This window comes from Pan paniscus, chromosome 6 (genome assembly GCF_029289425.2).
Source record: "Pan paniscus chromosome 6, NHGRI_mPanPan1-v2.0_pri, whole genome shotgun sequence".
Classification (NCBI taxonomy): domain Eukaryota; kingdom Metazoa; phylum Chordata; class Mammalia; order Primates; family Hominidae; genus Pan; species Pan paniscus.
The window spans coordinates 180,711,972-180,724,952 of record NC_073255.2 but is presented as its reverse complement, the minus strand read 5'-3'; the positions used below and the strand labels follow the sequence as shown (position 1 = coordinate 180,724,952).

The 12,981-nt window shown below is 39.6% G+C and overlaps 1 protein-coding gene across 1 annotated transcript; it reads right to left on the bottom strand.

Moving 5' to 3' along the window:
* Positions 1-739: 739 nt before the first annotated feature.
* Positions 740-9,211, bottom strand: LOC100978153 (olfactory receptor 6B1). Its single transcript, XM_057302733.1, has 2 exons — positions 8,881-9,211; positions 740-5,556 (listed from the first exon to the last, which is right to left on the bottom strand). Exons 1-2 carry the CDS (start codon positions 9,153-9,155, stop codon positions 4,596-4,598), a joined length of 1,236 nt encoding a protein of 411 aa, XP_057158716.1. The 5' UTR covers positions 9,156-9,211; the 3' UTR covers positions 740-4,595.
* Between the last annotated feature and the right edge of the window lie 3,770 nt (positions 9,212-12,981).

Here is a 12,981-nt window from a genome sequence, read left to right as displayed (position 1 = left end):
CTAAGCCTCTGGGCCTGTGATGGGAGGGGCAACTGTGAAAATTTCTGAGATGCCCTGGAGACATTTTTCCCACTGATTTTGTGATTAAAATTCATCTCCCTGTTACTTATGCAAATTTCTGCAGCAGGCTTATATTTCTCCCTAGAAAATGCCTGTTTCTTTCCTACCATATAGTCAGGCTGCAAATTTTCCAAACTTTTATCCTCTGCTTCTCTTTTATATGTAAGTTCAGATTTCAGATCATCACTTTATGAAAGCATATGACTATATGCTTTCAGAAAAAGCCAGGTCGCATCTTGAATGCTTTGCTGCTTAGAAATTTCTTCTGCCAGGTACCAGAAAATTATCTCTCCCAAGTTTAAAGTTCCACAGGTCTCTAGAGCAGGGGCAAAATGCTGCCAATCTCTTTGCTAAAGCATAGGAAGAGTGACCTTTGCTCTAGTTCCCAAGAAATTCCTTATCTCCACCTGAGACCACCTCAGCCTGGACTTCATTGTCTGTATCACTATCAGCATTTTGGTCAAAACCATTCAACAAGTCTCTAGAAAGTTCCAAACTTTTCCACATCTTCCTGTGTTTTTCTGAGCCCTCCAAGCTGTTCCAACCTCTGCCCATTACCCAGTTCCAAAGTTGCTTCCACATTTTTAGGTATCTTCATAGCAGTGCCCCACTCCTGGTATGAATTTTCTGTATTAGTTCATTTTCACACAACTATAAAGAACTACCCAAGACTGGGTAATTTACTTTAAAAACGTTTAATTGACTTACAGTTCCACATGGTTGGGGAGGCCTCAGGAAACTTACAATCATGGCAGGAGGCGAAGGGGAAGGAAGGCACATCTAACATGGCGGCAAGAGAGAGAGAGAGAAAGTAGGAGGGGAACTGCCAAACACTTTTAAAACCATCGGATCTTGTGAGAACTCACTCACTATCATGAGAACGGCATGGGGGAACCACCCCCATGATGCAATCACTTCCCACCAGGTTCCCCTTTTGATATGTGGGGATTACAATCAAGATGAGATTTGGGTGGGGAAACAGAGCCAGACCATATCACCTGCTTACCCTTTTCTCACTGCTCTGGCTGCTCGGTCTCTTCAATGTCCCTCAAACATACTACTCAAGACTCCATATCCCTTGCTGTTTCTCTACCTGGAATGTTCTTTGCCAAAGTAGCCATATATCTTACTCTCACAGCTTCTCCAGGTTTTTGCTCAAACATTTCTTCCTCACTTGGTGATTCTGTGACCATCTTATTTAAAATTTCTCATCTCCAGCAGCACTTCCTATTATACTTTCATGCTTCTTCCTCCCCATCCATAGCACTTATTGCCACCCAAATTGGGATGTGTATTTATTTTCCAGGGTTTTTATAACAAATTACCACAAACTTGGTAGCTTAAAACAACAGAAATATATTGTCTTATAGTTCTGGAGGCCAGGAGTCCAAAATCAAGGTGTCATCAGGGCTCTCTTCCTTTGACAGCTCTAGGGGAGAATCATTACTTATATCTTCCAGCTTCTGGTGGCCCAAGGTATTTCTTGGCTTGTGGATGCAGAACTCCAATCTCTATCTCTACCTTCACATCACCTTCTCTGTTTTCTCTTCTCTCTCATATAAGGAACTTGTCATTGGACATTGAGTCCACTTGGATAATCCAGAATGGTCTCAGTTTGAGGTCCTTAACTTTATTATATTTCAAAGACTCTTTTTTTTTTCAAATAAGTTCCCAATCACAAGTTCCAGGTTGAAAGTGTGAAAATATATTTTTGGGAGCTACCATTCAACCCATTACAATATGTATGTATGTTAGATATATATATATACACACACACTCACACACACACACACACAAAGGTATTATCTGCTATCTGTTTCTGCTCACACAGGTAACAAGTTTTAATATTTTGCTATTGTATCCCTACAGGTACATAATAGATCCTTAATATATATTAGTTAAATGAATGAATAAATATAGTGATTTAAAATATATACTGCATGTGTAATTAATATACATTTATATTTTATTTTGTGGGATTCCTTATGAGTTTGGCTGGTGATAATCAAATCTTCAGGGCGTGTTCTCTGGATAAACTACTGAAACTGACTACCAGCCTTTTATGATGGTTACCCCAACAAGATCACCAAATGCCCTGAAACTTCCGGCTTGCTTTGTGTGTCACCTTAGAAATAGCTTGTTTCTACATGAATTTAACCAGTAATCCACTATACATTATTTTCTCTGTTGAGGCAGATTTCTACATTGATCTGTGTCCTTACTTTGCTGAGCCTGTGCACTTAGGTATTCCTTCCACAAAGGGGAAGGAGCTCAATGTTCCATCTGTTATTTGAAAAAAATTTAATAGAATTCCCCAAGAAACCCTACTTCTACATTCTCCCTTTCCAAGATATTCATGAGAAATAATAAAGAAATAAACTGCCTCTGATAGTTGCAGCCTCCCAAGTTAACTATAACTATAGTATGTGGAGTCAACTAGGTGTGGAATGGTTTTAGACAGGTCCAGAGAGCATAGCCTTCCCAAACAGTTTTCCCATGCAAACCCTAATCTAGTGGCAGCTTGCTTAGATCATGCACTGCCCAAGATATTTAACAATCAATGTCTTTTACATCATGGTAGTTGATCCTCATAACCATTGCGTAAGAAACACCAAGCAACTATTATTACTCCTGTTTTACACATAAAGACTCAGTGTTTCCAAAAGTATAGATGGTTTGGCCAAGGTCACATGGTGAATATATATCCAGGGCTAAAATTCAAGTTATTGCCAGAGTTTTTTATCTTTCATTTCCTAATCCCTACTGAACATGTCTTTTCCTTTCTTAATGCACACATTTAATATCCCTATATGACTAGGCAATTATATTTTGATTCATTTGAAGTTTTCAGAAAATAATCTCTTTTTTGTGCGTCTAGATTTTAAATAGAAATATATTCATCACAACTTACTTATTGCATCAAGGGACCAAACTACATTCCAGAAGCAAACATTAAATCCTTTCCATTTTAAGCATTGTTTTCTTTTGCACATTTATTCCCTAAAGCAAGTTGTGCTTGCATTTTATTTTTGTTTCTTTTTTCCTCTGGGACCTATAATTCACATTTTTTCATTTTTATTTTATTACCGTTCTGCAGGTATAGCAATTCATAATTCCAACTATATTCCTTTACAACTAGCTTTCATACTTGGCTTCTAAAGAAGTATGTTTTCTCTCTAGGGAGAGCCCATTCACTAGAGAAAGACCCAGGGTTTGGATTCAGGGAACTGGGACTTTGACCTCTGCTCTCCCACTGTCTGTGGTTGTATGTTATTTACTTCCTTGAACATCTGTTCTGGAAGTTTATAAAATGGAACAAATAATTCTGCCTAACGTTTCTTAATTAAGAAGAAAGAGAAAGCATTCTTGAAAGTGTGGTTTGTTCTTAGCTAAAAGATGTTATTAATGCAAGAAACTCTCCTGTTTAAAACTGTTACAATAAAAGAATTAAATTCCCACTGATGTTGGCCCACTATGTTGAATACAGCTTAAAAATATATCTCCCTTTGCCATTGGCAAAACTATGAACCAAGAGCAAGCATACCTATGTACCTTCTATGGGTGTAAAGCACATTTGATCAATGAGGTTCTAGCGTGTGTGTAGAGGGTGTTAGATATATAGGTAAGGAAAGTTGAAAATCACTATGGCATGGAATGAAAATCTCTGTCAATTTCTGAAACCTGTTACTTATCTCTGAGTTGAGTGTGGAGAAAGTGGAAAACCAAGAGAAGATAAAAGAGACGGCGGGAAGGGGGGTGCAGGGCGGGAACAAGAGGATATCAAGATCAAAAGAAAAGAGAAGTAATGAGGGCAATTATTGTTTGGCAATTCATATATTTGATGATATTTATTTATCATCTATTTTATGTTCATCCACTAAAGGATACATTGTGGCACCTAGAAGGGAAATATAAAATTCAATAAAAGGCAACTGTGTGAGTTACATCAGAAGACAAAACACAATTGTGTAAGGTACAATTCACTTACAGATAAAAGAAAGCACTCTAACTAGTTTAAGCAGAAAGGGATTTAATACAGGTTAGTAAGTGCTTGCAAAAAGTGTTGCAAAAACTCAGGAAGCAGTCTCTGCCACCAAAATTCACTCCCAGCACATCAAGAATGAGACTGTTGAGGGAGTTGCTACCTCTGTCTTAGAAAGATGGGAAATCAGGAAGCTACCACCTATTTTGTTGGCCCCAGAGCTATTAGTGTATGGCAGATCCAAAAACAGCTAATTCACCCATCACCATCTCTCTTCCTACTTAACTCAGTTATAAATTTACTCACAGTCTTAGAAACCCCATTTGGGGTCACAACCATTGAGAACTGTTTTCTCTAGCTCTCTAGAAGGTGTATGGCCTTAGAACACTGACCATATGCACAGATGCAGATACCCAAGCGCCTGAGATTGAAGTAGACATGGTGATGTCATATTAACATGGGCAGTGTCCTAACTGAGTCATTAAAGGAGAAAGGATGGAGGAAGACATACAGGCACCCACTGAGACCTTTCTTTCTAATCAACTGTAATTGACTAGTCAGATCTGCTGGCCTGGCAATATGCCAGTTTCTTCAGAGCTTCCTTGACCTCTCGGTTTCTTAGGCAATAAATGAAAGGGTTGAGAGAAGGAGTGACAATGGCATAGAAGATGGAAATAATTTTGTTCATGTTGAAGGCATGGATAACTCGAGGTCGAGCATACATGAAAATAATGGCTGAATAGAAAATGGTGACCACCACAAGATGGGAGGCACAAGTGGAGAACGCTTTCTGCTTTCCTGTGGGCATGCGTAATATGGTGGCCAGAATGCATCCGTAGGACAGGACAGTAATAAAGAGTGGGAATAGGAAGATGACCAGTGCCAGGATAAAGTCTACCAACTCAGTTATGGACATGTCTGTGCAGGAGAGATTAAGTACTGGAGAGATGTCACAGAAGAAGTGGTTGATGACATTGGGACCACAGAAGCTGAGGCAGGAGATGAAGTAGATCTTCGCCAGGGAGATGCCAAAGCCAATGGCCCAGGAACCAAGAGCGAGGCGGAAGCAGAGCCCATGGCTCATTATGGTTGGGTAGTGGAGTGGGCGACAGATGGCCACATACCGGTCATAGGCCATGGCGGCCAGAAGCACACATTCTGTGCACATGAGAGCAATGAAGAAGTACAGTTGTATCATACAGAGTGTGAAAGAGATGCTGTTGTTCACAGACCAAAAACTAAACAGTAACTTGGGCACAGTCACAGAGATGTACCAGGTCTCCAAGAAGGACAGGTTGGCCAGGAAGAAGTACATAGGCTTGTGCAGTTGCCGATTTTGCAGCACCAATAGGATGATGATCACGTTTTCAGCCACTGTCAGAATATAGGCCACAAGGAATATCAGAAACATGGCTGCCCGCATACTCAAGCTCCCAGGGAATCCCACCAGAATGAACTTGGTGACTCGTGTCTGGTTCTCCAACTCCATATTGGAGACACAGGGCTTAGCTCTCCTGGGGAGGAAAAATCATTTGATCAGACTCCATGGCCCAGCTATATTTTTCCATACTTGTCTTCTCTATCAGTAACAGTTATCATTTATTAATACATATTACAGGTCAGACCATGAACTGGGTACGTGAGGCACACAACGTAATTTAATTTCCACATAGCCGTGTGTGTGTATGTGTGTGTGTGTGTGTGTGTGTGTGATTGTATCTGTTTTAAAGATGAAGAAATCATGTCTTGGAGAGGAATTAAGTAACTGACCACGTTGTCACTGGTAGCAGGGCAGGAATCACATTCAAGTCTCAGTCTAAAGCCCACGCTCCTTCTAATATCTTGCACCGTCTGACACCTAACAATTGCCAATTCCAAAAGATACACCTGACCTTCCTGTCTCTCCACCTACCCAGAGCTCTGGAAGTTCTTCCTTACAACTCCTTTATCCTTCACATGCTATTATTTTCATCCACCATCCCTGGAGATAGAGAGTAGCTGTCATCACCTATGAGGTACATGAGAAAGTGAGTAGCGGAGATTTGGGCTTTTCAGTATTAAAGACCTCCTGGACCTCATTCAAGTCTAAGGTCTGCCACCGATTTGCTATGACCTTGAAATCTTACCCTCTCTGAGATTCAGTTTTCTCTTCTGTCAATGTGAATATTAATATTTATTCAGCTTATTCATTGAGGATCAAAATCCAAATGAGTTAATGTAAATGAAATTTTATATAAACTAATGGCAATAATCGTGAAAGGGGATTTCCCCCCATATTAGAGCAGTGATGAAGGTAGGAATACACTAACTGGAGGGAGGGGAGGATCTGCTGTGATCCAAGGCAAAGCCATGAGCAAAGTAAACATGGGCTCATTCAGGGAATTTGACATTCTTGAGAGTGAAAATGGAGATCACTGACTGGAGATTTTTAAAGATAAGCAAACAAAGATAGAGATGCATTATAAAATTTGAAATATTTTCTATGAAGGTTAACAGACACAACATAATACTAAAGTAATCAGGAAAGGTCCCTCTGACCTTTGAGGAGGTGATATTAAGGCTGGGAAGGATTCTAGGACCCCAGCTCTTTGAAGGGCTGAGGTTGTAGGGAGCTGTGCTGAAGGAGGTATGATTGCCATGCTGTGATGGATGGGAAAGGAGCCAAGGAAGAAGGCAGGAAGCCAGGGCCAGAAGGTGCAGGACCCCAGAGGTTATAACAATCAGGGATCTGAACAGTGGTCTAAAAGCAGTCGGAAACAAGCAAAAGATTAAAGGTGAATGGGACATGATATGATTTATGCAATGGAAAGATAACTCTGTCATTGCAAAATGGACTCCTTGGAGGCAAGAGCGTGAGCTGTGAGCTATGAAACTAGTTGGAGGCTACTCAGAATAGGTGACAGTGAACTTAAATACTGTGGTTCCAGAGAAGCAGATTTAAGATACACGTTAGAAGCAGAATCTTTAACAGTAATTGGTGACTTGGATATGGAAGGTGAGAGAAAGAAAGAAATCAGGGAGGAACCCCAAATATAGAGCTTATTACCTAGAGGTGATGCCATTTACTAAGGTAGTTAGATGGCATCATTTACTAACTATCTTACTATCTTTACTAACTGTCTTACTATCAGTTCAGAAAATCTTCTAATAATAATTTATTGAGTGTTTAATAGGTGCTGGGAAGTTCTTTTCATGCAATATCCCATTTAATCCACAAAATAATGTTAATTAGACATTGCTATTCTAATTTCAAAGAAGACACTGTGGTTTAGATAGATTAAATAATATTTCCAAGTTAGACAGTGATAAAATCAGAATCATAAAGCCCAGGTCCAACTACAAAGGCATGTCCTTAACCACTAGAGTGAAACACACTGATGAAGAATATCACATTTTGGACTTACCAATGTATTTTACATTTAAAATTTCTGACTATTTTAGGAAGTGTTCTTTAATCCTGCTGAAATTTTATTATAAGCTGAGACTATTAGAGATGAACCCAAATGTTAAAAAGAAAGCAATATGATACAAGTACATATTCAATCAGACACACATAACAGAAATGAATGTATAGAAATGCTTGGTAAATGTATCTGAGAATAGATAATGATTGGATATGTTTTGAAATATAAATTAGGAGGAGGAAAAGGCATTTTTGGCAGATGAATCAGAGTGAACAAAGGCACGGAGATCTGAAACAGCTTGAAATTTTCAGGAACTCAACTCATAATTGCTGCGTGAGTGGGCAAATTGTGAGTGAGTGAATGAGCAGAAAAGAGATGGATGGAAAGAGAAAGAGAGAGACTCTGTTGTCACGGACCAGATCATGGAATAGTGAGGCATTTAAGAATTATCCTGAAGTATAGACAATAAGTAATCACTGTTTGTCAGCAGGATGACAACATCCTCTTATTATATTCTTGTTTTTGATGTGGGAGGATGGGTTAGGATGAGACAAGGTTACCAAACCAGAGATTCATAGACCCGTTAGAAAGCACCCTCATAGCAGACACTTAAAGATACACACGAAGAAGAGAAAAATCATTCTAGCTTATAACATTTGTCAAAGAAACAAAGATGGACATATTTAGCTATACTTGTTCACAAGTTACATAAGTTTTCACTTCTAGAGGAAGCGCTACAAGAAAAACAAAGAATTCCTTATTTCTCATTAACTAAATGAAGGTTCACTGGCACTAATTATTGCATACTGGTATTTTTATATATCACCTTACTGCAAAATATGTACAGCCTTTTTACTCATAATAGTTTTTACTCCATTAAGCATACTCAAACATGCTACCCCTCATAGCAGATTTACCACTGGTCTAGAATCAAACATCTTTGTTTCTTATGTCTGCTGCTATGCACTTTTGCCCAATTTTGTCAGGGTTCTATACATACGTAGGTTCCAAGTAATTTGAATTTGATGAACATTTAACCTCCGCCCCTGCCAAGATAGCAGCAGTTTTTGTAGCCACCACAAGAAACAAGTTGCCAGGAAGATACAGTGGTTGCAGCACAGGGATATCAGGTCATCGGGTCAATGGTAGGGATCTAAAGTTTGGGATCATAATCTGGGGCACTAATTTTTGATCCCACACAGAGAGTTGTCTCCAAAGTGGCAAGAGGAGCCTGCTCCCTTAGCTCACTGCATAACTGGCTGCACTTAGATTTCAGGAGACAAGAATATTATCCGGACTGATTGCTAGGAATTGAGAGTGGATAGAACAGAGAGGCATTAAACATTTTAGAGTTTAAATGTTGCTGCACTGTAGGAGCCTGAAACAGGGCTGCCTGCATAGTGAGAAAGTAATGCTCTGAGAGGGAGCACTTACCTTGGCACAGCAGCCTCTGATAGGATGAAATGTGAAAACAAAGCCTTCACCGATTCTAAAATAGGAAGAAGCAGAAGAAAAGGATTCAGGTATTGAATAGATGTGAGGAACCCACTTTCTAAACCTAGAAAGAGTGACCGGGTACAGATTGCCTCACTGCTTTCAAGCTGAAAGCCAGGATTAGATGACAGGAGAGCCCTAGGCACTAGGACCACATCTGCATCTGATGTGGCACGAGGCTGCTTCATCCAGCACCCTGGGACTAGGGTGCCCATCACCTTCCTGGTGAACACAGCAGTGATTTTGGGCACACTGAGCTGTGAAGACCTTTGGATTCTGAGGGCTTTATAGAGTACCAAGACTTTCCCTACATATCTGCCAAGACCCAAGAGAAAAGAACCTTGACAATGGCAGTTCAGTTCTCTTGTGGGATCCAAGAGAAATTTCCATTTGCCCATTGTGGTGATCTTAATTGTTTTATATGTTATTAGTTCCATAGGACAAAAAGTCCACTTATGACCACACACTTTGGAAAGAATCATATTTTTTGACAGATGAAGAGAAAAATGTACTGCAGTGAAATCTCTATATATAGACTTTCGAATATTCTTCCATCTTTGGCTTACTTGAAACAGGATGATCATGCAAGTGCTCCAAATGTGATATTGATGCCCAAAGGAGACTGATATTTGTACATTTTAGTACAAGTTTAAATGACAGTTTTTGTTTTAGATACTTATGTCAACTTGTTCACTAAGTAAATTTATCCTGATGGAATTATTGTCACTTTGTCAGCTGCCCATGGGTACCATTTGACCAATAGTTCACATTCTGGTACAAAGCTCTAGTGTACTAAAAATCACTTCTTCTGTAGCCGGCAGAACTCTTAAGTTGCCCTATCACAAAGAAAAGCTATCAGATTCACTGTGATTTGATGCAATGGTAGATGAATATATTAAAATTTATAAACAGTTCAGTGTGGAGAGCCACACATGTTTATGGTAATTAAGCAAGCAGCCTTCAATACAATTTCTCTTACAGGACTGAAGTATGAAAACCAAGTAGTAGCAAATAAAAGTAAGGCATCTCTTTCAAGTCTCTGGCCTTGATTTATCTCCAAGTCTCAGAAAAACTGACTTCTCTAAAATGTATTATTTGATATTAACCACAATTTTTCAACATGGTTTTAAGCTGCTGTGATATGGTTGTCACTGAGGGGGACCACATTTCTCCTCCAAAGATAGAAAATGTCCATCTACTGTGAGAAGATTCTGTGAGTTACTGTGACAATCATTTTTGACTCCTGGAGTCAACATTTTATACAAGCAATTCTAGAATGGAGATATTTAGCAGATAAACATTGGCTGTATTCTGGGACATGTTGACACGATCTTATCCTAGAATTCAGCTGTACAGGCTTTCCTTGGAGTTTTTTTTTTCCTATACCAATTAGTTTCAGGTTGAAGTCTTCTGCAGATTCCTGTTCAATGTATATGGGAGGCAATAGGGAAACTCCAAGAACCTGTGTGTTGTGCCTGAGGTCCCTTGGCTATCTGCCTTCTTCTTTCGGAGTCCACGTATATTTGTTGTTATGTCCACTTTTTTTGTTGTTGTTTGTTTTTATTGTAAGGAGCATTTTATTCTTTATTATTGTTCTCTGTTGGGGTTGACACTAGTTCTGTTTGGGGCACACCTCCACACTTTGGCCATTACAACTCGGTTTTAGCTGTCAATTGTTATTGAGCAGACCCTGAAGGTCATTCAGAGGTGAAATCTTAGGGCCTTCTCAGGCCTTTTCTGAGCATGCATTCTGCTCTGGATATACACCTGGCTTTCTTTGTTTTCTGGCATACACCTGAGTTATAAAAAAATCCCTTATTTTCCAATGTACCTTCTTCCCCAACCTATTTTCTTCCCAATCTTTTCTGTCTGTTGCTTGTTACCACTTTTATCCCTAGACCAAGACTGCTGCAACCAATGCTTTTGCTTTTAACTGCATTCAGCAAATGGTACCTAGGAAGCTACACCAGCCCTGGGAAAACTTCCATGCAAGAAACACAAAGGTAAGCCCTTCCACCAGCCCTTTAGTTGGCTTCCAAACGGTTAGAAAATTGTAACCAGTTTTCTTTGAGAATAAGGTTCATATTGCTCTTTCTCACGCACATTGTTAAATCTGTGCCAGAAGTGTGGGTTGTTATCTTCACAGCTGACACCAATCTGGGAAGTGAGCGAGCATAGGTAGGTAGTTTAAATGCCCCAAACTCTGTTACTGCAATGTGGCAGCTTCTGTTTTCATTAATCTTCCATTGTTTGTTTTAAACTTTTGGCTAGAATCCATAGTTAAACAAAAGCTAATTCTGACAGTTTTTGCCATCCTATTAGTTGTTTTTTGTTTTTTGTTTTGTTTTGTTTAAGACAGAGTCTTGTTCTGTTGCCCAGGCTGGAGTGCAGTGGTGCAATCTCCACTCACTGCAAACTCCGCCTCCCAGGTTCAAGTGATCTCCTGCCTCAGCCTCCTGAGTAGCTGGGATTACAGGCACTGCACCACCATGGTGGCTACTTTTTGTATTTTTAGTAGAGACAGAGTTTCACCATGTTGGTCAGGCTGGACTCTAACTCCTGACCTCATGATCCACCTGCCTCGGCCTCGCAAAGTCCTGGGATTACAGGCATGAGCCACCATGCCCGGCCTTGTTAGTTGTTTTTATGGAGCTATGAAGAAATGGAATTCCTTACTTCATTTTTTAATGGTGTGTTTTTTATACTTATTTGTATATGTGTGTGTGTGTATATATTTACTTTATATATTGTCTTTGCCACTTGCAACCTTGCCAAACTCCTTTATGTCTACAAGCTTTATCGTAGAGTCTTTATATTTTATGTATATAATAACATTGCCTGAAGTTTAAAATTGTTTTATCTTGTTTCTTTCTCATTTGTATCCCTATTATTTATTTTTTCCTGACCTTATGATTTTGGCTAGGACTCTCAGTTGAAGAGAAATGATGAGTATAAACATACAGGTCATTTTTTCAATATTAGAGGAAAATTAATCTTTCATAATGTTAGCTGTTGTTAGCTGCAAGTTATTCATTAGACACCATCCTTGGTTAAGAAGTATCTTCTATAACTAGTCTTTTAGAGTCCTTGTCATTAATGAGTATTGAATTATATTTACTGTCTTTTCTGCATCTATTAAGATGATCAATTGGTTTTTCCTTTTAGTCTGTTGATAAATGAAATACATTGATTTGAATTAGTTTTGGATGTTGAATCAACATTGCATTTCCTGCATAAACTCCCCATGGTCACAATCTATTATATTTTTGTAACTTGATGGACTTGATTGGCTAATATTTTATTAAGAATGGTTGTGTGTCCATGAAGGTTATTGGACTCTTTTGTTTTTGTTTGTTTGTTTTGAGACAGGGTCTTGCTCTGTTCCCAGGCTGAAGTGCAGTGACACAATCATGGCTCACTGCAGCCTCAAACTCCCAGGCTCAAGTGATCCGCCCTGTAGGGAAAAGAAAGAGAGATGAGACTGTTACTGTGTCTATGTAGAAAGGGAAGACATAAGAAATTCCATTTTGACCTGTACCCTGAACAATTGCTTTGCCCTGAGATGCTGTTAATCTGTAACTTTGCCCTAACCTCTTTACCCTAGCCTCTTTGCCCCAACCTTGAGCTCACGAAAACATGTGTTGTACGGAATAAAGGTTTAAGGGATCTAGGGCTGTGCAGGATGTGCCTTGTTAACAAAATGTTTGCAAGCAGTATGCTTGGTAAAAGTCATCGCCATTCTCTAGTCTCGATAAACCAGGGGCACAATGCACTGCGGAAAGCCACAGGGACCTCTGCCCTGGAAAGCCAAGTATTGTCCAAAGTTTCTCCCCATGTGATAGTCTGAAATATGGCCTCGTGGGATGAGAAAGACCTGACCGTCCCCCAGCTCGACACCCATGAAGGGTCTGTGCTGAGGAGGATTAGTGAAAGAGGAAAGCCTCTTGTAGTTGAGATAGAGGAAGGCCACTGTCTCCTGCCTGCCCCTGGGAACTGAATGTCTCAGTATAAAACCCGATTGTACATTTGTTCATTTCTGAT